Source organism: Mytilus galloprovincialis, chromosome 12 (genome assembly GCF_965363235.1).
Source record: "Mytilus galloprovincialis chromosome 12, xbMytGall1.hap1.1, whole genome shotgun sequence".
NCBI lineage: Eukaryota > Metazoa > Mollusca > Bivalvia > Mytilida > Mytilidae > Mytilus > Mytilus galloprovincialis.
Window position 1 is genome coordinate 22,417,504 of NC_134849.1, and position 27,709 is coordinate 22,445,212.

A 27,709-nucleotide genomic window follows, 5' to 3' on the forward strand; every position below is an offset into this window, starting at 1 on the left:
ATTTTAAAAGACAACACAGGTTAGAACCCAAACTACTAAAAATTCAAAGTAAGCTACAAAGAGGCTTCACGGAAAAATCATCGTCATTGAATACCGCCTTTATTGTATCTGCAGCAGCAGACTTTTACAAAGAGATCATAGAAGAACTCATATTACTTACATTAGATGCTCAAAAAGCTTTCGATAAACTACATCACGAAATCCTCTTTAACAAAATGTACCATGATGGAATTGTGGGAAATATGTGGTTATTACTAAGAAATATGTACAGGAATGTAACTGTTAAAGTCAAGTGGAATAATAGCATTTCAGATAAATTTACGCAAGAAATAGGTGTAAGACAAGGTGCAAAGTTATCGACTGTTCTATCCAAACGCTATAACAACAACATCTTAGAAGCATTAGAAAGATCTAACATGGGTGCACATATAGGAAACATTAACGTTGTCGCTCCAACATGTGCGGATGATATTGCCATACTTGCCAGCAAGGAGCATGAGGTTCAGGCTCTACTAGATATAGTCAATGATATGATAAACAAAGACTTTGTGTCAATCAATCCTACAAAATCGGCAATTGTGCCGTTAACAAAAGTACAACAACAGCTGAATGTTTATTTAGGAGACCAAAAAATAGACGAAAAGAATGAGGTTAAACATCTGGGTCTTATTAGAACTATTAAGAACAAAGTGAATATAGAAGACCGGTTAAAAGTTGCACGACGTATCATATATGCTATACTTGGTCCTGGACTGAGTGCCAGAAAAGGAATGACACCAATTGTCTCGGCAAGACTCTGGCAAACTTACGCCTTGCCAAGGAGCCTGTATGGTATTGAGGTCTTAAACTATACAAAGGCTGACATCACAAAATTGGAGAGACTACAACTACAAATATGCAGACAGATACAAGGACTGGCAAAAAGAGTTGCTAGTGCTGGCTTCTATTGTCTACATGGTATAGAACCAATACAGTCAACTGTGGACCGACTGCTACTCACTTTCTTTGGAGGCATAATTCAAGACAATACCAGCATAAAATACAGAATTATAGAAAGGCAACTTAATTGTAATGTCAAAACAAAATGCAAATACGTTCATTAGTAGATTAGAAACTGCTCTATTAAAGTAAAAACTACCAAAAGCTCATGAACTGCTACATGTATCAGTCAAACCAACTAGAGAAAAATGGAAAACAACTGTCAAGTGTGCCATTCAGGATTATTGGGCAGAGAAATGGGAGATGGAAAAATCGGAAAAATCTACAATGAAATACATTAACATTAAAGCAAGGCCAATTGGAAATTCTCACCAAATATGGAAATTCACCTCAAATAATACCTTAGAAGTCAGAAAAGCAGAAATAAAAGCAAAGCTTATAACAAGGACTTATACACTCAAAGTAGATAGAGCCAAGTTTAGTAGAAATGTGGAGCAGGATATGTGCCTATTATGTAATTCAGCTACAGAAGATACTGAACACTTTATGCTAGAATGCAATGCACTGAAAACTGAAAGAGATAAACATTTGACAACACTAATATCATATGTGAAAAACAATATAGGCAACAAGATATTCGAAAAAATTGTGAATGAAGGACAAATGGTGCAGTTTATTCTAGACTCATCATCTGAAAAGATCAAGCAAATAGTTAACATCAAATATCAAAATATCAGAGATATTGAGAATATCACACGAACTTTATGCTATGGTCTACATACAAAACGAACAACCCTGTTGAACAAGAGTTAAACTTGCCTAAATGAACTATATCAGTCTATCAAGTGAAAGTATGAGTTTCTTGGTTTATGGTGTTACTGTACAGGTATTATTACTTTAAAAGTTTAAATGTACAACTGTAAATAATGTACATATTTAATACTAACCTAAAAAAATCCCATTGGGAGTGACCCTTAGAAAGGGTGAACCTACCAGACAGGTTACAGGTAACAGTCGCCAATTCTTTTTTAAATGATCCTGGACAAGACAATGTCAAGCTAACATTTGGAAAGGCAATTCTACTCTTGTTTTTGGTCTTTTAAATGTTGAGATACTTTTTTAATATATTGGTTGACTACTATGATCAAATTCCCGTTCTTACGTAGCAATTTTCAGAAACACCAGCGTATTGAGTTTATTTTTTCAACTAGGAGAGTTTGTTGCAATAAACAAGATTTTATGAACAGGGCTGAACTGCTGACTCAAAACATAGTTTGTTGTCCCTTTCTGCTAAACCTTTTGTAGATTTTTTGATCGCCATCACGAGCCCATGGACTGTTGGTATACCCAAATCGTCACACTATTTTACCGCCATTTACGATACTTTATTCAAACTTAATGTCGTTAGCCGGCGATCTGAGATAAATGCTAACAATTTAATTGTTCATCACTGAATAGAACATAATGTTGAACATCAGATTGATGGGTTTTAAGATCTGCGAACATATAAGCATATTATGTAGACATCGGAGTTCAAAATTAACAGACACTGAAAAGACATATGCCGCTCTTGTCAAAAGACGGAAGAAATTGTTTGTCAAACATATTAAGAAAAATTTAATTAACAAGCGCTTAATAACGAAAACAAGACATTTATCGTTATAGTATATATGTTAGTGGCAATAAGTGAAGTCTTCAGGCATTAAGCTTATTACCTGAAATCTAATGAAGATTATTCATTCTATTGCCGAACATAATTTTAGGCAATAAGTAAACTCTGGAACTTATGCATATTTGGTGTTGTATTATTGATATAAATTCGTTTTCTAATATTACATGTATAAATATTCATTTATTTGACAGATCTTCAAATTTAGTAAGTTTATTTAGTAAATTAATTTTAGCAGTAAAAGAACAGAATTAACTCATACCTATTTCGTGTTTTTGTGGTATTACAAACATTAAAAAGATTTTTTTTTAAAAAGGGAGAGATTCTATAGAATAATTATAATATTTATTTGAAAAGGAGTAGGTCCTGTAAGGGCCGATTTCGGCCTAAATTTTCAAGTTCATCTAACGAAAGATTTTAGACACTTTCTAATCACTTAAGTGCCTATTTCAATTGATTCAATTAGTTAATGTGGAAGATTTTAACTTAATAAGTCATTTAAAACGCCACGATTCAACCTTAAATATGAAAAATCTATCAAATATGCCAAAAATCGTCACTTTTTAGATGTTTTTTGTCAAAAATGAAAGTGGCCGCATCCGTGTTTATCCTTAACCTTTATATATATTATGTATTATCATAAAATACAACTTACATTTCAATATTATGAATGAACACGAATGCGGCCACTTTCATTTCAGACGGAAACCGTCTAAAATTTAACTAAAATGCTACAATTGTGAAGATTTCAGTAATTTAGCATGACTTAATGATGCTAGTACCCGATATATGTGCATTGTGTTGTCAAAAACAGCCCATATTTATGTAGCAGAAGCATTCTTCTTTGCAATAAATATCTAAAGGATTACATTTTCACAGTTTTCTAAAACTGCTATATTTTGAGGCCAAAAAGGGGTCTTACTGAACCTACTCCTTTGTACACTTCAGTATATATAGTTAGTCGAGCTGGTTTGAGCTGGTCAAAAGTAAACAAAATTAAGATATGATTTTTTGCTCACACCATTTTCTATTTTGTTATTGGATAAGTCAATTTTCTTTATTCACAACTTGTGATAACAAAATGATTTCTACACAAATATTTATCAAGTTTTCCTACTTTTAAAATATTATTTGATATTTAATATAAATAACTAATTTTATTAGTGAATTTAATTACGGTCTCTTGTGGACAGTTGTCTTATTGTCAATCATACCACATCTTCTGTTAAGCCTATGATTTAAGACTAATGCCTAACATCATTTAGGCAATATTCTTACTGCCTATGCAGTAGCTTATTGCCTAGGATTTAAGCTTAATGTCTAATTTAACTTATTGCCGCTAACATATACAACAGACATACAGAAAACAATTTTCAAGATGGTTAACTACTATATATATATATATATATATATATAAGTACGTCTGAGTCAGTGACAACCCTACAACAGATGTATCCATCGGATCGCCATCAATGATGGTGATACATGGCTGTGTACATAATGTATATACAACTCGTCTAAACATCAACCCAACAATGTTAGATCTGTAAATTTGCTTTCGCAAATTTTTGGTTCTTCCCTCGCCGGGATTCGAACCCATGCTACTGTGATATCGTGACACCAAATCGCCTGCACTGCAGCCGTCCCGCTAGACCACACGACCACCTGGGCTCTCTAAAAAAAGAGCTTTCGGTGGGCATGTGTTACCTTTCCACGTCAGTTTTAATCTAGCGGCGTACTACAGTACATGATATATAAGGCATGAAGATGTTATTGTTACAGATCAGCTAAATAATCTATAGTAAAGGATCCTACAAATTAATGTAAGATACAGTCACAGAACCCAACAATGTTAGATCCTCTTATGATATCACAGTAGCATGGGTTCGAATCCCGGCGAGGGAAGAACCAAAAATTTGCGAAAGCAAATTTACAGATCTAACATTGTTGGGTTGATGTTTAGACGAGTTGTATATATATATTGATGTTTCGACGAGCTGTATATATATATATATATACATAAGTACGTCTGAGTCAGTGACAACCCTACAACAGATGTATCCATCGGATCGCCATCAATGATGGTGATACATGGCTGTGTACATAATGTATATACAACTCGTCTAAACATCAACCCAACAATGTTAGATCTGTAAATTTGCTTTCGCAAATTATTGGTCATTTACAGATCCAACAATGTTAGATCTGTAAATTTGCTTTAACATTGTTGGGTTGATGTTTAGACGAGTTGTATATATATATATATATATAAAAGTCTATAAAAACGACCAACCAGCAAATTTACTATGTACCGGATCGTCTAGAATAGGCGATACTATGCAGATAAGGAAAAAATTATATCAGTCTAAAGATTTGCACAACGGTACTGATATAAGATGTTATAATACGAAAATGTTGTTATTAAATCGTGCTGACAAATATTTCGGCTCAACAAATGGCCTTCTTCAAGTGTCACAAGTTTTAACAATACTGATACATAATGTATAAGGTGTAAAAATAGATCAGTAATAATACAGGTAAGTTTTGGTCGATTGATTTTTAATCCAAAAGCCTGAATATCATAATATAAACAAAACACTATAAATCAATATACGTGACTGTGTATATTAACAATAAAAATGAGTGAAAAAACAAAAACGCTAGTATTTCTTATTGATGCCGTTTGGATATATATATATATGTCGTGTACAAGTTGCGATTTTGTACAGGTTATAACATGTACAAAAATATTGTACATGTTATAACTTGTATAATACAAAAATACAAGTTATAACATGTACAAAAGTACCTCATACATGTTATAACCTGTACAAAATATTGCTTAAAAATGGTTTTAACTTGTACAAAATCGAAAAATAAGGATATTTTTCTATTATCGCAACAGATGATATTCACCTCAATAACATTTTCATAACTTTTGTATTATTCCTTCATGTTAGTGTGTTTTGTTCTTTTTTGATACAGTTATTGTCCAGGGGTCGGTATTACGAAGCATTCCTAAGACCTGTCATAAGACATATCTTAGGACATGTCTTATGATCCTCTTATGACTATCTATGGACATATCTTTATTTAGGGAATTATAATTGTGAGTGCCCACTTTGAAGGCAATAAAAAATACTTTCTTTCTAGTTGACACTTAAAGACATAAGAGGATAGCCAGGATAGATGTGTCTACAAATAAAATTGGGAATTGAAATGGGGTATGTGTCTAAAAGACAACAACCTGCCCATGGAGCAGACAACATCCAAAGGCCACAAATACATGCTTTCAAAGTAGATGATATATATTTAAAACATCAAAATGACATTCGCCTCATGCAATGATCTTATAGTTTATAAACAAAAATTGAGTTATAAATTTACATAAGTCATGCTGAAGGCCAAAAATGTTGAAGAGTAGATCCAAAGATATTGATAATGAAGCGTGGTCCAATGAAAACTATTTCAGCTCTCTCTTGCTTTTACAGAGTAAGCATATACTATATTGTTTTAGTCTTTGCATGCTATAAAAACGAGAGGGAGGAGTATTTCCCAAAACTATAAGGAATCGTTCTTAAATTTTTTGGAAGAATTTAGTTACTAGTATCTAATGTAATTGTCATAGAGGAATGCAAGCTTTTAGTAAATAGTTTAACACTTATTTAAGCCATGATGGACTGCATAAAACATAGAATTATATGAAAACACATTTTGCCAACATAAGTCATGATACATATATTTCTGAAACTTTGTGATCATTGTCCTCTACAGAAAAAGACTCGTTCTGGCCTATTCATTGTTGTTCTTTATGCATTGGTGAATTTAAATGTATATTTTACTTCATTAAGATTTATATTAAATTTTGTACAAGTTAAAACCATTTTTAAGCAATATTTTGTACAGGTTATAACATGTATGAGGTACTTTTGTACATGTTATAACTTGTATTTTTGCATTATACAAGTTATAACATGTACAATATATTTGTACATGTTATAACCTGTACAAAATCGCAACTTGTACACGACATATATATATAAACGGTAATTACATTTTTTAAGACTATGCCTTTCATTTTACGCCTTTTAACGTGGTTAATTTCTATTCCGTTTTTATGTGCTATTGTGCTGCTCGTTATGTACGTATATTGTTGCTGGTCGTACTTGAATCGGAATGAGTTTAACATAGCACCATTGCTTGCAAATGTTTTATATCAAAGTAACTTTTTATGATTCTAAACCGAAATCTGATCCTTGATTGTTGTGTATTCCAAAAAAGGAAACCAAATAAAGGGCAATCCATTCAACAACGATAAATTTAAACGTGTCGGTGATATCATATTGAATTGATATCGAAGTAAACAATTTATTTACGTTGTCGAAAAATATAAAATGTATTTGTATAAAGAAATAGGACGAAAGCGCGCTCGCCGAGAAATCTCCTGTTTTGTATCGAGTAACCTCTTGACGTCTTCACAAGTTGGATATTTACTTTTTTATTTTTGTCCGTAAACCAGATTTTTTAAAGTTCTTAATGGTTTTGGGCTAGCTTCCATTTTCAATAACCTCAAGTATTCGTATATTGGTACTCTGGGTATTTTGTATAAGTTTAGAGTTGAGATTTGAGATAAAAAAAACATAAATATTGTACAGCTTCAGAATATAAAACTCTTCATAGATACCGGGCTTACATATAAAGATTTGGTTTTGATGATTGGTTGTACCTGTAGAAAACTTATTTCTATCGGGATAGCACATCCTCATTTTTACGGAGATGTCGTGAACCGTGCCCCGAAATTTAGCAACGATCCTGGTAAACTTATCGATTCTTTAAATAAACTTATGTTAAATGGTTACCAAATCCACACTGTAATTCAATCTTTTGATATGTTTTTTGTTTTTGTTTATGTTGGTATTATTATTGATTTTGTAAAATTAAAAGCAAACTAAATGTTGTTGTTACATACATATGCAGTGTCATGCATCTACAATCTGTCGATACCTGTATCTTGGCATTGAACAAATGCATGTGTTTTCTCTGACTGTTTATGACGTCTTTACACTAAATCCATTAGATGTTGGATCTGTACTGATTGATAATTTAGTCTTAGATGCATGATTTATTCTATTAGTTGTTATTGGCTTTGCACAAGCTGTCAGTAACTGCGAGTACTCTCAGATCTGTACTTAGTGTCTTTTTGTTGTTGGAATGAACAAGTACCTAGCCACGTCCTCTCTGTGTTTTGTAAGATGTAATTTTTGTATTGGGGCCTTTTATAGCTAACTATGCGATATGGGTTTTACTCATTGTTGAAGGCCTCAGGGTGTCTGTGTCATTTGATCTCTTGTGAATAGTTGTCTCATTGGCAATCATACCTATATAATAATGGTTTGTATACATGTCTCCTCTACAAAACACTCACTGGTGACGCTCGAATCATAAAAATTAAAAGGCCAAATAAAATACGAAGTTGAAGAGATGTTTCCTCTACAAAACACTCACTGGTGACGCTCGAATCATAAAAATTAAAAGACCAAATAAAATACGAAGTTTAAGAGATGTTTCCTCTACAAAACACTCACTGGTGACGCTCGAATCATAAAAATTAAAAGGCCAAATAAAATACGAAGTTGAATAGATGTTTCCTCTACAAAACACTCACTGGTGACGCTCGAATCATAAAAATTAAAAGGCCAAATAAAATACGAAGTTGAAGAGGATTGATGACCCGAAAAAATAAGAATAAAAAAGTTTCAAAACTAGATTTTCAACGAATAACTAATATTTTGGCGGATTCAAAATTTTTATACAATACCATTACATGTGCAATTTTAAATTGGCGGAAAATAACCCGCTATACGGTATGTAATCATTATCATAAAAGACATGTAAAAGATGGTAAGAAACAATCTGTTGGACAATTTAGGATACAGTCTTGCACACAATCGTCCAAAAAGTGTATTTTTATTTTTTTTATATTCACTTGTTTGAAATTACATCCTCTCTATTTTCAAGATTCCTAGCTCGTCCGCGTCTAACGTGCGGCTTCCCGATGAAAATTTCACCCCCGTAAAAAATGTTCATCGAGGGTAAAGTTTCGTCCGTGTGAATTATCCTTTTTAATCGATAAAGGCACTTTTTGTAACAATATGTCAGTTAATTTCATATCCCCGATCATCTTAGCTAATGACAACGGAGTTCTGTCCTTCTTATCAGCCTTATTAATATCGGCCCCATTTTCAATAAGCAGTTGAATCACTTTATAGTGATTATCGGTTAGAAGTTTGTATATTGATCCATGAACACACTCTTTATGCAGTTGATCAAAATAATCTCCAAGCGGTTGATTTAAACCATTTTCCTCCAAAAAATAATAATTATTTTTCATTAAATAAATAAAGGCATTTTCTCCATGATTATCCTCAATATTTTGTAATACACACATAATTAGAGGTGTAGCGCCATGCATGTCAGAGGCATTTAAATCCACCCCTTTACCAATAAGTATTTCAACAGTTTTATAGTTTCCGTCACTACACGCTTTATGCAGCAACGTTCGCCCAAAGTTACCAACTGCATTAACATAAGCCCCTCTATTTATTAAAAGTTGAACTATATCATGATTATCACTCAGATATGCAGCATGTATGCATGTAGGTTCGTCTAAAATACTTGCCCTCCTAACTTTCGTATCAATAAAAGCTCCTTGATCAATCAGGAATTTTACTATCGTATAGTTTCCGCCGATACAAGCAGCATACAAAGCTGTCTGACCAAACCGACCAATTGAATAAACATCTGCTCCTTTTTGTAGAAGAAATTTTACAGTATCTAAATAACCTTCAAGGGATGCGTCATGTAAAGCTTTGTTTAAATTTGCTCCACTTTCTAAAAGTATATCGGCTATTTCATAATGTTTTCTTTGGCATGCTGCAAACAATGGAGTATATCCATATAAAATAGTCGTAGACAAGCAACGATCATACTTAGTGCTCCATTCTTCGAAAGTCAAGTTCACATCTACGCAATGTTTTATCAGACATTTGACTACTTTTGTATGTCCTCTTCTATTGGCTAAACACAACGGTGTTTGTTCAAACAGAATAGGTACATGGGGTGCTATTGGTTTGATAAAAAAATCAAGCCGTTTTCCTTTGAGCAGTTGCTCAAATTTGTCCAATTTCATTTCTCCGTACATACATGCTCGAAACAGATATTCATACTCCTGTACGCTCCAAGAACCGTTAGTTACATTTATGTAAACGTGATTATGTCTGATACAGTTAAAACGTTTTTGATCCTCTTTGTATGAAGCATATTCTAGTCCTATACTATTGTTGGAATTCCTTATACCGCATATTGAATTTTGTAGATTCTCCGATAAATCATCATTTCCGCCAATGTCGGCTAATATCATAGGAGTGTATCCATACTTGTATTTTACGCTCAAAGTAGGTTCTTTTCTACGGAGAATCTCAATAATTGCTTCCAGTCCTAACTTGCATGCATGGTATAAAACATTTTCATTAAATGTGATAAGTTTGCAGTATAACCGTTCTCTACAAGCAACTTTAACAGCTCTTTATTTCCACTCTTAAAAACCGACATCATAGCTGTTTCTATATCTTCTTCTGATGTTGCTATAGGGCAACGTTGTTTAATTAAAAATTTTGATAAATCATTAAAACCCTTCTTCACTGAATCCGCAAGAGGATATCTTCCGTTTTTATCACAAATGATAAGATCTAAGCCCTTGTCTAATAGAATCTGCACTAAATCAACGCTACCTGTATTGCATGCATCATGCATCAAAGTTTTCCCCTTCACATCTATTTCTCTAAAATCCGCACCTTTTTCTAAAAGAAATTTGACTGCCTTAGTAGAACCTTGTTCCCAGGCCAATGACAAAAGCGATTTCCCATTAACTCCTTTATAGCCAATATTTCCACCTTTATGTAACAGAATTTTAATCGTTCTATCATAGCCTTTATGAGCAGCACAACACAAGGCATCATCCACGTCAGCTCCTTTGTCAATTAACATTTGTATTAAGAAGCCATGGCCTTGTTGACAAGCAGCAACCAAAGGCATTTCATCAGAGTCTGTTTTCATGTTCACATCTGCCCTGTTTCTGATGAGTAATTTGACAGTGTCTATGTCGCCATTAATACATGCTTCATATAAAGGAGTCCACCCATACTGTATCAAATCGCTTGTTACTTTATTTTTGTTTTTTGGGGTTAAATTTTGCTCTTCAGTTTGTTCTATTTCTTTTTCCTCTAAAGCTTTTAAAATGCGTACATCCACAATGCTACCCTCTGTTTTTGCTATATGTGCAGGAGTATGTACGTCTCTATTTGTCTTGTAAATATCTGCTCCAAAAGCCAACAGGTTTGATATTACGTCTATAGAGCCTTTCCTACATGCTTTATGTAAAGGAGTTTCTAAATCTAAATCAAACATGTTCAAATCTAAATCTTTACTCATCAGCATGCTGACTATATCATTGTTTCCAACGCAACATGCGGCATGTAGTGGCGTCTTACCCTCACTGTCGACTTTATAAATGTCAGCATTATTCTCAATAAGCAACTTCACTATTTCAGTATAGCCTTCCTCGCATGCAATAAATAAAGCAGTTTTGCCATTCATATCGACAGTATTTACACAGCAGTCATTTGAAATAAGTTTTTCAACTATTGTGTCGTTAACACCTAAGGAGGCAGCTATAAGTGAATCTTTATTATGGAAAACGTTTTTCCCTTTATTAACCAAAAGGCTAACTATGGCTACATGACCCATTAAACACGTAGCGTACAAAGGTGTGCGACGGTATTTATTTTGTTTGTTAATGTCGGCTTCTTTTTCTATGAGAAAGTTAACCAAACTGTAATAGCCTCCAACACAAGCAGTATACAGTGGTGTTTCACCTTCAGTATTAGCACCGTCTATGTTTGATCTTCCTTTTAGTAGAATTTCAACAGTCTTCAAGTGTCCAGCCTGACACGCAGCTGTTAATGGTGTGAAAAATCCAATCTGACCGTCAACATCAGCTCCAACAGTAATAAAAAATTCAACAAGCTCATCATAACCACGTAAACATGAAATAATGAAGCAATTAATCCCATTGTCGTCCTTGATGTTGATCAAATTCCTAATCAAGTCTATATCTAAATCTTTAATGATATCTCGAAACATAATCCTGTATTCTTTATATTTCATTTGCGCATTGTTCAAACACCAATGTAATTTTCTATTTTTAAGGTCCATTTTAAGCCTATCTAAGTATTTCTGCTCATCAGTCGAATGAACGATTATTGTAAACTCACCATGGGTCTGTTTTATTGACTCTAGTTGTACACGGTCACATATTAATTTGTCATCTGCATATTTAAGAATAGGTGCGATTAAAGCTTTACCAAAATAATCACATAAAAAATCAAACATTTTATCGTGTATAACTTTGTATTCTCTATCTACTGTAGTAAAGTAAGTGCCAACACAAGCGTTTAGTTTGTCTTTAATTGCGGACCGAGGGGTGTCTCGACCTAAATTGCAACATTCAAAAATATTTTTTAGTTTCCTTTTTTCCTCTTTGTCAAAATCGTTTAGAACATCAAACATAGTTTCTTTGATTGTGCCATTGTATATTACACTTAGTAATAAGACACATAATTTCTCTTTGTCAAACGTTTTCAAAGTATCCCATTCATCAGAAAACGTTTTCAAAGGACTGTTTAGCAATTCATTAAGATTGAATCCGTCATGCTTAGAGTAGAGAAAGCACATTAACGGCGAGAACTCAACCTTTTTTATAATATCTGTAAACATTTCGTCATCCACTTTCAGATATTTTCTAGCTAGTTTCATTTTATCTTCAGCTGAATAGTTCCTTGTCAAATCGAACAGTTCCAGAAAAGATGTTAATGTTTCTTTTACGTTTTCCTGTTCGACAATTTCAGTACGACAAGTGGCTAAAATTTTTGTCAGACCCTTACATAAAATACAGTTTACAAATTCTTTGATTCTCATCCAGTTTTCAATATACTTGATGTTTGCTGTATATTTTCCACATATGTCATCAACAAAAAACACCTGACGAACATTATCTCTATATCGCGTTTTGATATCCTTCACAGTATTGCAGGGAACTATCGAATACCCCTCTAACTGACATAACTGCAATGCTATATTCTGTGCTGTCAGGGTCTTTCCCATTCCAGATACTCCTGTCAAAAGTACGCCATGGTTGTCTTTTATGATTCCTAATATATCTGTGAATATATCTGTTTTGATAAAATCTTTACTTTTCTGCTTCCACCGTTCAATTTCAGGAATATCAGCATCTGCAAAAGCAATCGAGTTTTAACAAAAAAATATAGATTAAATAGTCAACCAGGCACCGATGTTTGATCTAAAACTTCATAAATTGATGTATGCCATATAAATGTTTCGTTTTTGACAGTAAAGTGTTTCTGAAATATTATGAATATAACCTAGAGCTCTTTAAAAGTAAGGTTTTGAACATCAATAATTCTGAGGAAAAACATGTCAATTATATAAACCTTTGAACAAGCAATTTCAACCCCTGATTTCCAAACAAAATTAAGCCAATACCAAAGAAGGGCAAACAGCTTTAGTTATTATATAGACTATTTCTTTTTAAACTCACATTAACATAAAAGTGATTATTTTGACAATGCTTAAGTTTTTGAATGTATATTCAAGAGGGCCAGCAGAGAAAACCATTAAATGGAATGAAATAAAATAAAACATGGCATGAATGTTCATTTTGAGTTGCTGACTTTTAAGTAATTATTTAGAAATTTTTGGACAATAGCTGGACATTACAAGTTCCATGGGGAAAGTATTTGCTGTTCCCATTCACAGACTTACGATGCGCATATCAGATATGTATTATAACGTTGCATTATAGTTGAAAACAAAACGTTTGTTATTTGTATCAATCTTTACACGAGTGTGAAAAATTAACTGTTTTGTTGTAATGAAATTACATTTCGAAATATCAGACAACATTACAGTTGTAAAATTTCCTACCATTTGAAAGCTCATTCTGGTTCTGTTGAGGTTGCGTATTTTCTTGTCTTAGTCCATTTTTTGTTGCTGTGAGCATTGTATGTATCGTGCACAGTTACAACGTTATTTTCTACGTTTTATTTTTCTTTGGCTTATGTACATATAAGAAGATGTGGTATGAGGGCCAATGAGACATATCCCTCCAAGTCATAAATTGTAAAAGTAAACCATTATAATAAACCTTCTTTAGAAGAAAAAAATACATAAATAAGAGGGGTAGAGGCATAACAATTATATGTAATAACAACAATATAATGATGACACTTACATTTACTAAGAAATAAAACAAACATGTAACACATTACACAACAAGTTACCTCAAGTGCCCCTGTCCTCAGTTCCATAGACGTAAAAAAAGTTTAATAAAGTAGCCTTAATATTTTACTTGCTTACTAGTGGTTATATTTAGGATATGTTTCATTTTACATTTAAAAAAATCTTTTGAGTTTTTAAATCGCAAAAAACGACATGTCTTAAATGTTCATTTATTTTAAATAATGAAAGTAAATGGGATTTGTCATCCAGAAATTTGCATTTATTACAAAGTCTTCAAGGGTGTGTAATATTTTTATATTCTGAAACTGCTCCAATAAAGTAATGAAGATGACAGATTAAAATTGACACTTCGTAATTTTTACGGACACCATCACGAATTGGTTGATCCATACGATGTGTCAGTGACCAAACTAGCTAAGGATATTTTTACCACCTGTTAGATTGTGGTTTGTCATTTAGTCTTATCCTTTAATTACCAAACGTGATTTGTTCCCGATTGTGACTGTTTTGCTGAGTGTGAAGTCGCATTGCTATAAGACGTGCTACGGTACTTGTCTATCCTAAAATCATGTAAACTATTTAGTTTTGATGTTATATTTGTAATTCTCATCGGATTTTGTCAAATGTCTTGACGTCTTTTCGGTTATATTCGTGTGTTATATTAAAGAAAATTAATCACCGCCTTCATTTATTACATTTGATTTGGTTCAACGTAATTTGTACGATTTACTACGGTTGCAGTTTGATTCTGAATTTACCGGACATAGAATATTGGCAATTTTCTAATTGCTACCTTAGTTTGATACTAATAATTATTGCAATTTTCATTGTTATTAAATGTAATATCAGTATTTAGTACAAATATAATATTAAATCAATCCTAATCTTTATTTTTGACTGACAGTTTTATTTATTCAGATGTGACGTCATTTTTCATTTTTTGGTGTGCTGTTTAAAAATTCAAATGTGAATTAATTGTTTTGTCCTTTTTTACAATTTCAAATGTGACGTCACTTTGCGTTGAGGCCTTGACTAATTCGGGTTTATCTATTTTTGTGTTGGATTGTGTTGGATTTTGTCGGGTTATGTAATGTATGCGATGTTTTCTTTAATAATTTAAACTGCAGTTTTATCATGTATATTTTTTATATAGTCAATTTATAAAATATACTGTTTGCAAAATTATAAGTTTTTCTAATTAATAGGGATGTTCTGGTACCTAACAAAAAACCGTATTGTTTAAATTTGTACTTGTTTTGACTTTCAAACTTTTGGATCTGGGCGTCACTAGTAAGTCTTGTGTGGACAAAACGCACTCCTGACGTATTAAATTTTAAACCTGGTGCCTTTTGTTAGCTAGTAATCGTGTCTTTCTATGTCAATTGTGTTCTCCTATTTATTTGTAGTGTGGTACTGTAATGTTGTGTTGCCTTTTTAATGTTATCTTTAACATTGCCATAAAAGAGGGAGGTTTAGCATGCCACAAAACCAGGCTCAACCCACCATTATTTCCTTTAAAAAATGTCCTGTACCAAGTTAGGAATATGGTCATTGTTATATTATAGTTCGTTTCTATGTGTGTTACATTTTAACGTTGTTTCTTTAGTGTCGTTTGTTTCCTCTTATATTTGAATGTGAATTCACGAAAGAAGTCGTGTCACTGTACTTTTCTATCCCAAATTCATGTATTAAGTTTTGATGCTATATTTGTTATTTTCATCGGATTTTGTCTAATGCTTAGTACGTTTCTGTGTGTGTTACATTTTTATGTTGTGTTGTCATTCTCTTAATGCGTTTCCCTCGGTTTTGGTTCGTGACCCGGATTTGGTTTTTTTTCTGTCGATTTATGAGTTTTGAACATCAGTATACTACTGTTGCCTTTATTTATATCTTCCAGATTCAAAATCCAGTTTAAGATCACTAATTTTAAATTCGCATTTAAGTTTTCTTGCAGCAAGATAAGGGTATGTCACTCATTTTTTTATTCTAAATTCAGCTGTTGTTCAACAAAAGAAGTTTGCTATTTTGGACAAGAGCTGATATCTTATTGTCATATAATTTCTTTTTTGTCTTTGCTGAAATTTATTTTTATAGAATTTTTAACTGAGATTCTTAGTCTCTGTTTTTGTTTAATGTTTGGGTTTGCTAATATTATTATCGGATCAAATATGATTTAGATGCCATGAGAATATACCTTGATCATGAAGTGACTGTGTAAGAGAGTAACACTCTTCAAGTAAATCAGATGTTTTCTTCACACAACAGTCGATCTTCATACAAAAGTGACTGCGTGGCAATGAAACAGTAAAGGGGAAATTTAGATGATGAGGCAATATTACTAGCACATTTCTTTGTTTCAAGTATAAAATTCACAAAACGTATTTTTTTTTCAGGAGGACTCTTGTCTATAAAGTTTTTTCCAAGGAAGAATTATTTTTTCAGGCTCTAACAATTGCATTATATTATTTTCGATCCCTTCTGTATGTGTTTCATTTTCAGGTTTTATCCAGTCACCCTGCTATTTGAAGTGTTTTAGTATCAATTATATGGTCATTTTATAAATTTTCTGTTTACAAAACTTTGAATTTTTCGAGAAACTAAGAATTTTCTTACCGCAGGAGTAGATTACCATAGCCATATTTGGCACAACTTTTAGGAATTTTTTATCCTCAATGCTCTTCAACTTTGTATTTATTTGGCTTTGTAACTATTTTGATCTGAGCGTCACTGATGAGTCTTATGTAGACGAAACGCGCGTCTGGCGTATAAAATGATAATCCTGGTACTTTTGATAACTATTAGTAAATTTTTGGTTTGCAAGCTGTCGTTGCTAGATGTATTGATGTTTTATCAAATGGCTTAAATTTCAATTGTATCCTATAAAACTTTTATAATTTCAAACGTTTCTAATGTTACTGTCAGACCAAGGTTTTTAATATTTTTTATATAATGAATTGGACTTTTTCTTAAACAGACATCATTCATGTTATCAAATATGATTTCGAGGTTTTCAGATGCCAATGAATGGCCTTCAACGTATCCTTCAGACTGTTTGCTGAGACTTATATTTCCGAAGCCTTTTTCCCATTTGTGCCTTATCTTTTTTGAACGGACTCTCAACTGCTAAACGATCCTCCAATAAGATCTTGAGTTATTTATTAGGATTGTTTTCATATCGTGATGCATATTGCATCTTCTTTTTTAATCATATCTATATAAACTAGCAATTTTAGTGACTTTATTTTGAATAACTTGAATAAAGAAGGGTATTTACTTTAGAAAAAAATTAAAACTTAAAATGCTCTTTATTTTCTCATCAACTGAAATCAATTTTGCAAGTTATTGATCGTGTAATTGAACATACCATTTGCTGATCCATATTCCTGTAATGTCTTCCCTTGTGTAGCAACTGTCTGTAAAAATAAAAGAAGTCTTTAAACAGCGACAATAGGTTGAAGAAGATACCCCCATATAAGATATATTACACAGACAAGGAACAAACGACTAATTTCAACTGCTTTTATGAACTAAAGTCACCGTCTTCAAAGACGTACCACTTAACTTAATTGATCGATTGATTGTTTTTACGCCACTTACTGCACTAATGTGCTATTTCGTTTCGATAAGTTTTTATTTGTGGACTAGTTGAAGCATCATATATCGGACAGAATCACCGACCTTCGGTAGGAAACTTGACTATCCTAATCAATTAATAATAGTCGAACGCACCTGCAATGTTCAGAATTAGAACTCACAACCTTTGTGTTGGCCCCTTTTATATACAACGGACGTACCACGTATGCATTAAAATCGCTTTGACATGGGTTAATACTTTCTTGTTTGAGGTGATAATTTATGTTTTAATTACCACTATTCAAAAGTCGTAGAATAGTCAATGCATTTCTATTATTCGATGTGTTAAGTCAATGTGTTGAAACGTTTTTTTTTATTTACTAATTTTGAATATAATACAATGTAATATGTTCATAGAATAATGTCAAAAAAATCATTGGCTTGAAGAATCATATGATTTTTTAGTTAATTGTGGCTGTGTTTTTTCCAAGACTATTATCCAAACTATAATTTATACCTAACAATTGTTCCCGAATTTTAGTTTTGAATAGCATTTACAAATTAATTTCTCACGCGCTTGATTATTAGTATGTCTCAAATAAAGGAAAACTAAAATTATACAAATTAAAGATATAAGCATTTTTGTTTTATTTATATTTGCTTGAGAATAAACAAAATGGTTTCTTTTTTCCTAGAAAGATTATAGATTATGTTTTTTTTTCACTATAAAGTTTTTTTGGGGAGATGAACGCATACAGGGGTGGAGTTTTCTCGCTGTGTCGCTTTTGCGGAAATTGGCTGTGTTCTGCTCTTTCGTCGGGTTGTTGTCTCTTTGACACATTCTTTTTCCATTCTAAATGTTATTACATACTTATATTACATGCTTTTATCAATGAGGCTCAGTATAAGTACAGCAATCTTGTTGAAGATGGATTGCGTGTTAAAACCTCACAGCCGGGTTCGAAAAATGATTTTTTATATCAAGTTAATTTTAGTGAACTGTCAATTTGAAAAGACACATGAACAATAATGTGTTCATAGTACACAAATTCTACCAGTCGCACTATCAATTTTAGGTTCTGTGAACCGTAAAATTAAAGCAAAACGTTTAATTTGGCATTAAAATTAGGAAAATCATATTATAGGGAACATTTATAAGTTTCAAGATGATTGGACTACATCTTCATAAAAAAATACCATGACAAAACACTTTAATCTGGACAGACGCCCGTTATTTCTGTGTCCCTTGCAACGTTTTAGATTAGAAAAAAAAACTGAGTAGATCGTCTGCACCGTCATATTTTATGTGTTTGCCACCTAAACATAGTACGGATCATCCGGTTGAAAACGAAAAAGGGTAGAAAACAAATCATCCCATAAATTTGACAGTTTTGGGAAATTATACTACATTTCATTGCAATAATAAAAATTCGAGATTTTTGGTATTGTATGCTCTTCATCATTTTCTGTTAATTTTTACTCAATAAAATGTTTATACGAAAAACTCCCCTGGTTTATATTGGCATGCTGTTAGTCATATTGGCTCTTCGTGATGGAATTGTCGGTTGTAAAGTAGCTTAAACTGAATTATGTGCTTTGTCTTCTAAATGTTTGATTCGAGTGCCATTCTTAAGCCACTCGCATCATGCAGACCAAATTATCAGCAGGGTACATTTTTCAATGCCCCCCTAGTCGATGCTTCTGTGGTTTTTTTTATTACATGTTACATTTAGCAATGATGCATTAATTTTTCGTAAATTTATTGTATGTAAAACGATGAATTTTCAATACTCTTATTTATACATCGTACATGTACTGAATATATTTCTAGAAAATTCGTTAGTATAGCGAGCCAATTTGGAAGACTGTGGTGTCTGAATTTCATTATTTATCTGTCAAAGATTTTATTATAGTGCCCTCAATCTGTAGCAAAATCACTAGTATTAAGCTTATCTTTTTGTTCAAAACAACTGATTTTAAAAATTAAAAGACTTTAAAGAGTATCTAAATGAGAAGTGAAAGCAAGTTTTTCTTGTTGTTTTCCCTTTGAAATAATTAATTGAAAGTACATTTACAATATACATACACAAATAATAAACATGTTACCAGATGTTCTCAGCAGAAACTTATTACAATCACATTTATAGTTCACTATTTGTTGACAGAACCAGTATGGCAATTGACACAGAAGGACTTTGTTCAATAAAGGACGGGAATCTTTGCCAGGTTTTGTAAAGACATTTTGTTGAATGAATACTTAATATTTGATTTTGACATATGAAGTACGAGTAGCAGTTTGTTGAGAGCTTTCAGTGTTCGGTTAATCTACTGTGTATTACAATTACCCAAGTCCAAAATTCTGTCGTGCTTTACTTTGTGTTTATATTATAATATTACCGCTTCTGTTGATTAAACTTGCCTTTGGTAAAATTAACAAAGACCTTTTCGAAAGAAAAAAAAACCATCAACTGCACAAAATTATAATAAAATTCTTAAGATTGAGACTACTGCAGACATGTCATGGTGTGTATTTTCTTATCAGTGTATAACTTACATTCTCAAGAGTTGATATTCTGTTGTCATACTGTCTGAGAGTTTCCCCTATATCTATCAGCGCTCCGTGTACTTTTGCAAATTCTATATCAGCAGTCTTTGATATAACTTTAGCATATTCCACAAGTACCTGTTGTTTCTGTCTAATTTCATTGACTAGTTCTAAGCTAATGGTATAACCTTGCAAGAAACTTGTTCCTATTATAAGTATGTAAATGAGTACTTTAAAATTGTTACAACCTACGACATGTTTTAATATACAAAATTGTCAGTAATTGAACTACGTAAAAATACATATTAATTCTAAAGGCGTAATTAAGAAAGAGTGATCATATGAATATGTATATTTTGATGTTCTAAATTCATATTTCGATTGATAAGTTTAATGGTATGTACATTTAAAGTCTATGGTATCGATCATATGTTAAAATAATTACTCAGTTTTATTTCATGCTTTAGTTATATTGATTTTATCTGATTTCTTTATACTCAGTTACTCTTGTCAAAACTCGTTGCATAGTAATAAATAAATAGAACAATACACATAAATACCAAAGAAGAAACATAACAAAATAAAGGAAGCGGAATGGGGATAAATGACAACGGACAAGGACTGATAGCACACTATACGGACAAATTGATTGATTGATAGTCATTGGCAATAAGAACTTGATGAAATTAGAAGTACAAAAATAATAACTTCCCCATTCCGACGAATATGACAACTTTTGATAGGACCGAACATTCTTTCAGAATTCATTTGAGTTGTCTCCCTTGTATAACAGTTTGTGTCATGATCAAATTATTGTTATCTATTTTCAATCGGATACAGTTAAAAAGTGATTAGTCAACATGAGGGTAAATCTAATTAAACTTGTATCAAATAAATACATGTACGTGTGAAAATTTTCTTTTTGATAATTTTAAAAGCGAAATGGTTCATAAAAGGGTTAACAGTAATTAATGAATAACAACAATAGTCTATTAATAAACCATGGAACAGTTCATTACCATTTTTTCTCCATTTGTCTAATTCCTCAATCATCTGCTTTTCATTAATTGCATTCAAGTTCAGAAGATAAATGAAGTCTTCAATTAGCTGTAGTGACCTGACGTACTTCACATCATCCCAGACTGTGAAGTTACAGTGAGCCCACTCATTTCTAACCGTAGATCTGACCTGAAATACATATGAAATACATCTATTATTATCTTACCTTTTATACATTTCTATGAATATTGGTTAAAAGTAATCAAGTGGAAACAGTGTTTATTCCATATTAGGTAAGTAGGCATGGCTTATTTTAATACACGGTTAGTAGTTGTGTCACGTTCCTTTATAAACTTAACACAGTGTTGAGAACAATCTTGAAGTTTTCAACAGACGAAGAAATTGATGATGAACGATTGAAATACAATCATGTAACACATTTAAAGCTAAGAAGTTATTATTTGACAATGAGCACTGTGTCTAAACCACACCGGCAAAATTTGCTCGGACTCGATGGTATCTAACATCCGGCACAATGACGGAACACCAATAGACAAAAGAAAGGTAGGTTTCTCCTTATTTTTTTATTTTTTTTATGATATCGAAGAATATATATACGTATACAACTATTTTCTATTGTGAGATGCAATATTTTCTACAACCGTTCTATATTAACGGAGAAATAAGTCAAAATGCATGTCAAAATGACGAATTGAGTGAACCTTGCCTCGAAATTGTTTAATTTCTCGTTAAATTGTTCACATTGTACGGAAAGAAAGGTACGGGAAGATAGATATTGACACGGAGATTGCAAATTAAGTTATTATGAGCATCTCAATAATTGTATTTCTGTGTATGGAACAAAAGAAAAGGGTCATGTCAAATTAAAATAAACCGGTTTCGTCAATGTTGTTACTGCACAATCACCCGGTTTCGTCTATATATATCACCCGGTTTTTTTTTTTTTTTTTTATCAAAAAATTTATGAAAAGAAACTTTGGCACGGATCTGAACATTGAGTTTCGAGAATTTAAATATATATTTATTGTAAAGTAAACTTGGCGTGTTAAAATATATTTTAAACGGGCACTTTTGGACATAGTTAATTATGATAATACACATTTTCCTAATGAAAGACGTATCCCTTATTTCACTTAACTAATTTTAAATGGAATATAAATACTGAATAGCAAACACTGGTATCTAATTATTTTGTAACATTATTATATTTTCTTTGTTTATAATAGTAGTATGTAAAGATAAAAAATAAAAGGATGTGTTTTGATTGTGCCATAATTTTAATTTACTATACTATATTATATACACTTAGTTTACAATATTTACTATCAATTATTAATACATTTATGCATTCAATCATTGACGAACAGTCCCAAACCGACTATAGTCTATACTGTTTTGCACAAATTAATCATGCACGCAGTCCTGCTAGATTTTCTGGTACTATATATACTGTGTTACTTGCGCACTAAAGCGAGTTTTCAAACTTAAGCATCCATAACATAGCAGTGAGATTTGTAACTTTCTTCCCGTTTCTTGTAGGCACATTTATTTTCTTGGCATGTTTTTCACATTATTTTTACAATTTTTTGTACAGTTCAAATTCAATTGAAACTTCAAGATAACTTTCGAAAACAATATCTGACCGTTTCGTATTTTCAATGTGAATAAAAGTTGGTTTGCAAAACATGACCGTCATTTATATCTAGGTCTTAAGAAGAAGTGACAGCAACCACTTATCCCATAAACATTGACAATGAGACAACTTTCTTTTAGACACAAAAATTATGTTGAATTAATCAAGTTTAGGTCAGCGTATGCCTTAAACAATGAGAAAAACACACAAACTGCATGAAAGCAAGCTATAACAGGGCCCTAAATTATAAATGTAAAACAATTCAAACAAGAAAACTACCTGCCTATTTTATGTTCAAAACGCATATGGTATAAACCATCCAAAGACAACCATGGAATTACAAGCGTGTGATTCGGGAATGGACTGAGTCAAAGTATTGTCGCTGACACAAATAGTACAACAAAAGTACAAATAAAAAAAAATGATGAAAAAACCTTAACTCGTCCGATGACAGAGCCTGTATAGTAAATGCGCGATGTGTGCCAAAACTTGTATCATAGTTAAAATTATCCCTTAAATATAATAAATATACATGTATTCACAGTTTACTATGAAGTCCACTATCACTAAACTAGTATTAATATTTATTAAGGAGCCATTCTACGATTGTAGAAAAGATTACATACATAGAATGATTAGATTACTTACAAAGGTGTCCATCCTTTTGTGCGAGAAAATCACATATCAATTGTGTGTTTCAATTTTTAAGACCGTAAACTTTAATTTCAAGTTTAAACATGTTCAACATATTTTCCCATAACTCATACAGAAAACGCATATTTAGAGAGCTTTAATCTCAATATGCTGTTCAAAAATTTCGGAATGCAAAGTAAATTAAAATATTTGTGTTCTATAAGAGTAGGAATTCAAGTTTTTGCTTATAATTTATTTGAATCTGAGACTCATATAAATAATAAGCCGTTGTCCGGTGAACGAACTTGTTTTCCAACGGCCCACAAAACTCCTTTTGAACGCTGAAGTTAAATAATCAATTATAATGTAATGCAATTATGATTTTTTTTATTTGACCAAACCGGGTTATGCATTTTGAAATCTATGACGAAACCGGGTTGTATACATTGACGAAACCGGCCAGTTCCATTTTGACATGACCCATTTCTTTCGTTCCATACACAGAGATACAATTATGGAGATGCTCATAATAACTACATTTGCAATCTCCGTGTCAATACCTATCTTCCCGTACCTTTCTTTCCGTACAATGTGAACAATTTAACGAGAAATTAAACAATTTCGAGGCAAGGTTCACTCAATTCGTCATTTTGACATGCATTTTGACTTATTTCTCCGTTAATATAGAACGGTTGTAGAAAATATTGCATCTCACAATAGAAAATAGTTGTATATGTATATATATTCCTCGATATCATAAACAAAATAAAAAAATAAGGAGAAACCTACCTTTCATTTGTTTATTGGTGTTCCGTCATTGTGCCGGATGTTAGATACCATCGAGTCCGAGCAAATTTTGCCGGTGTGGTTTAGACACAGTGATGAGGGTCGGTTAAAAACAAAACTTTAAGACAAAAGAGATGATTTCAGATTTCCAAATGTGAACATTTCATTTCTAAGTAGCAGCATTCCAGCAGCACCTGCATAAGGGGTATATATCTCCCAATTGATACGATATTCCCGTGATTGCATTTCATATCATGATTTTCTTGATAGAGGGTTGCTCCTCACAAGTAACAAATTAAACAATGAGTTCCAAATGGAGAAGTTGAAATCATCACTTCGCAAATTTTACAGACGCCATCACGAGTTGGTTGACCGTTATGGAATAACCGTTTCACAAATGCTATCTGATATATTCCTTACGTCGTAACAACAATCCCCTTCCCTTTCATGAATGTGACCTACCGAATTATACTATTTAACGAATTGGTTATAACATGAGCAACAGGACGGGTGCCACATGTGGAGCAGGATGTACCCACCCTTTGGTGGAGTTCGTGTTGCTTATTCTTTAGTTTTCTATGTTGTGTCATGTGTACTATTGTTTGTCTGTTAGTCCTTTTCATTTTTAGCCATGGCGTTGTCAGTTTATTTTCAATTGATGATTTTGACTGTACCTCTAGTATCTTTTATCTCTCTTTTATTACTGGTGGCATTTATTTTTGTATAGACCAATGGGAGAAGGTTCTTTATATTAACTTTATCACTTTGATAGGCCACTATTCTAAATACCACATATTACGACAGTCGGTGAGCTTAAGTCGTTAAATAGTGTGCTAGTAACATAATTCGATATATATGGGGTCAGTTAATTCCATATGGGGATTCGAGCTTCGCTTTAACACTAGATGAAGTTTACGGACTCCATTTCTGTCGTATTAGGTCACTAACACATTATACTAACTAGTAATATTTGCATGATATGCGTATGCTTTCAATATCTGTGCATCGTCTAAAAAGTGTACCAGGTATAGAAATAGGCAGAGAGGCGATTGTTTCAAGCTTAATGTAACGAATATATATTGTTATTTACCTAACTAGAAATTGGGTTTAACAGGGATTAATCAAAGGTTTCAAAAAGCAGTTGTTGGATATGAATAAGAATTTGTAAGCATATTTTGTATTTAAACAGCTGAAAATTACATAGTGTTTATATCAAACAATATCGAACTTTATAGTAAAGAGATGTCAATAGTTCTAAACGAAACTTCAACCGACCACGTATTTTACTACTAAAAAACATTACAACCGACATATTTTCTATTGAATTTGGCCAATTGTTCTTAGACAAACCCCAAGGCTGCGAACACAGGACATGGGAATATTTACAATTTTGAAAATCCGTATCGACACTTAACATAGCTGTTAAAGATATATTCAAATTAATATTTTAGGATGAAGTAAAACGAAGAAATTGTTATTTATTCAGAAAGGGACTTAGTAAAGTTTTATTGAATATGCTCAGGTGATTTTCTTTAAGTATCCCTATCAAAATAAGTGAATGTTGTCCCTCATTAAATATTAATTGAGCATGGACTTGGCCTCTACGAACATGCAACAACGGGTCCGTGAAACATGTATATTTTATATTAAATTATTATATTTGTATGAACATGCAAGTAGTTAAAAAAAACTCCAAACATATCCTTGTATGTTGCTTTATAGATGTTCTTTTCTTATAAGGTTTCCCGGAATTTTTGTCTTGTTTACCCATTCTGTGGGTATTTTATTCAATTTTGTATTTAACGGAAATCTGAGCTAAGCAGCATAAATCTTTTGTTGTTGATCTAAGTACACATTTAAATTATTTTCGAAAGAGGATGGTGTAGTTGTGACGTCACAAAGCTCATATACATAAAAAGACCCCAAAACAATCTTTACATTGGAGGATGTCGTCAAGACCAGACCTATGTTTGAAGATTGCGCTGTCGGATCTAGGATGAATTTTTTTCGAACATATATTTACAGAAAATGGAAGAACTTATAATATGGCATTATGATTTGCAAGACATTTGGTACATACTTACATCATTTGCAGCCGTCTGAACAATTAAAGGAAACTTGTCTATCTTGTTAATCATCCCAAGCAAAGCCGAAGAATCACAAGCTTCATCAAACGCTGTATAATGGGACATGTGTGTCTGAAGGAACAACTTTGACAAATCAACAGCATTCTGTACTTTGTAATCATAGAGAAGTGAACGAAAACCATGAGTTGCCTTGTTGTTATTGATTGCCTCATAATTGAGGTAGATATTTGTCGCACCATATTTTCGTAGGTATTTTGTCTGTGTTTGAATGTCGATCTGATCAGAGCGTTTGAGTGCGTTGTAAAGCGTTTTAACAACGGGGTCCACATATATTCTCAAAGATGGCGATAAAATATCGTGCAAACAAATTCCAACCACAAGCCATCTTTTCTTGTTGTCATCTAAGTTTAATTGTTGACCTGATGAAATAACTTGCATATTAGATAATTATTAATTAGTTTACACTATTATATTATATTTATATAGCTTAGATGAATGTACATATATAGTTATCAAAGGTACCAGGATTATAATTTAGTACGTCAGACGCGCGTTTCGTCTACATAAGACTCATCAGTGACGCTCATATCAAAATATTTATAAAGCCAAAAAAGTACGCGTAAGAAGCTGAAGATCATTGAGGATCCAAAATTCCCAAAAGTTGTGCCAAAGACGGCTAAGGTAATCTAGTCCTGGGATAATAAAATCCTTATTTTTTCGAAAAATTCAAAGTTTTGTAAACAGTAAATTTATAAAAATGACCACATAATTGATATTCATGTCAACACCGAAGTGCTGACTACTGGGCTGGTGATTCCCTCGGGGAAGAAACATCCACCAGAAGTGGCATCGAACCAGTGGTGTAAATAGTTATCAAAGGTACCAGGAGTATAATTTAGTACGCCAGACGCGTATATTGGAGTTATACAATTTATAGGAATATGTAAATAAATATGTGAACACTTAATGTTCTATTTGATATTGTAAATGTGTTTTTAGAGCATAATTAAAAATGTTATGTTTTTAATATGAATTGTTATTCAATGGTTTTAATTTTAGTAATGATTATTTATATTCCTTATTTATAATTCAAAATTATCGTAAACATATTTCAATAATAAAAAAAGGGGTTATGGTATGCAAAAGGTATTAACCAGAGTACAAAAGAAGTGTATGTAAGAATTTACAGTTTGAACTGTATTTGAGTCGAAGTGTATCCTGTCATCAGATGTCGCCTTTTGTTTAACTTTTCCTTTGAGATATTTGTGTGGTAATTTTATCATATTATGCTTCTCACTTGAGATAGAGAATCAACGCTGGAAACTAAAGGCACATCTACCATTGTCATTTGTAAATATTAACGGCGTCATATTAGGAAAAATATCAATAAACAGATTATCAAGGTCTTTCAAACTCGAGGCCACAACTCATTTCAGGGCAGTCGTCTT

General features: G+C 32.4%; 2 protein-coding genes across 3 annotated transcripts in view; one reads left to right on the forward strand and one right to left on the reverse strand.

Moving 5' to 3' along the window:
• Nucleotides 1–215: 215 nt before the first annotated feature.
• LOC143055253 (uncharacterized) lies at nucleotides 216–1,103 on the forward strand. The gene has a single exon (XM_076228383.1). It carries the CDS (start codon nucleotides 216–218, stop codon nucleotides 1,101–1,103), a length of 888 nt encoding a protein of 295 aa, XP_076084498.1.
• Nucleotides 1,104–10,105: 9,002 nt separating this feature from the next.
• Nucleotides 10,106–27,709, reverse strand: part of LOC143054293 (uncharacterized) — a 63,753-nt gene continuing 46,149 nt past the window's right edge. Inside the window, exons 4-8 of one of the 2 annotated variants that reach the window (XM_076227253.1) lie at nucleotides 26,259–26,680; nucleotides 21,122–21,290; nucleotides 20,112–20,308; nucleotides 17,349–17,397; nucleotides 10,106–12,957 (exon numbers count right to left, since the gene is read on the reverse strand). In XM_076227253.1, the coding sequence (XP_076083368.1) occupies nucleotides 10,106–12,957; nucleotides 17,349–17,397; nucleotides 20,112–20,308; nucleotides 21,122–21,290; nucleotides 26,259–26,680 (3,689 nt within the window). The remainder of the gene's footprint in view (nucleotides 12,958–17,348; nucleotides 17,398–20,111; nucleotides 20,309–21,121; nucleotides 21,291–26,258; nucleotides 26,681–27,709) is intronic. The other variant, XM_076227254.1, reaches the window with a different exon arrangement.

Bases quoted from the DNA above. Each gene is read 5' to 3' on its own strand.
- LOC143055253 (XM_076228383.1), top strand. From the start codon at position 216: ATGTACCATGATGGAATTGTGGGAAATATGTGGTTATTACTAAGAAAT.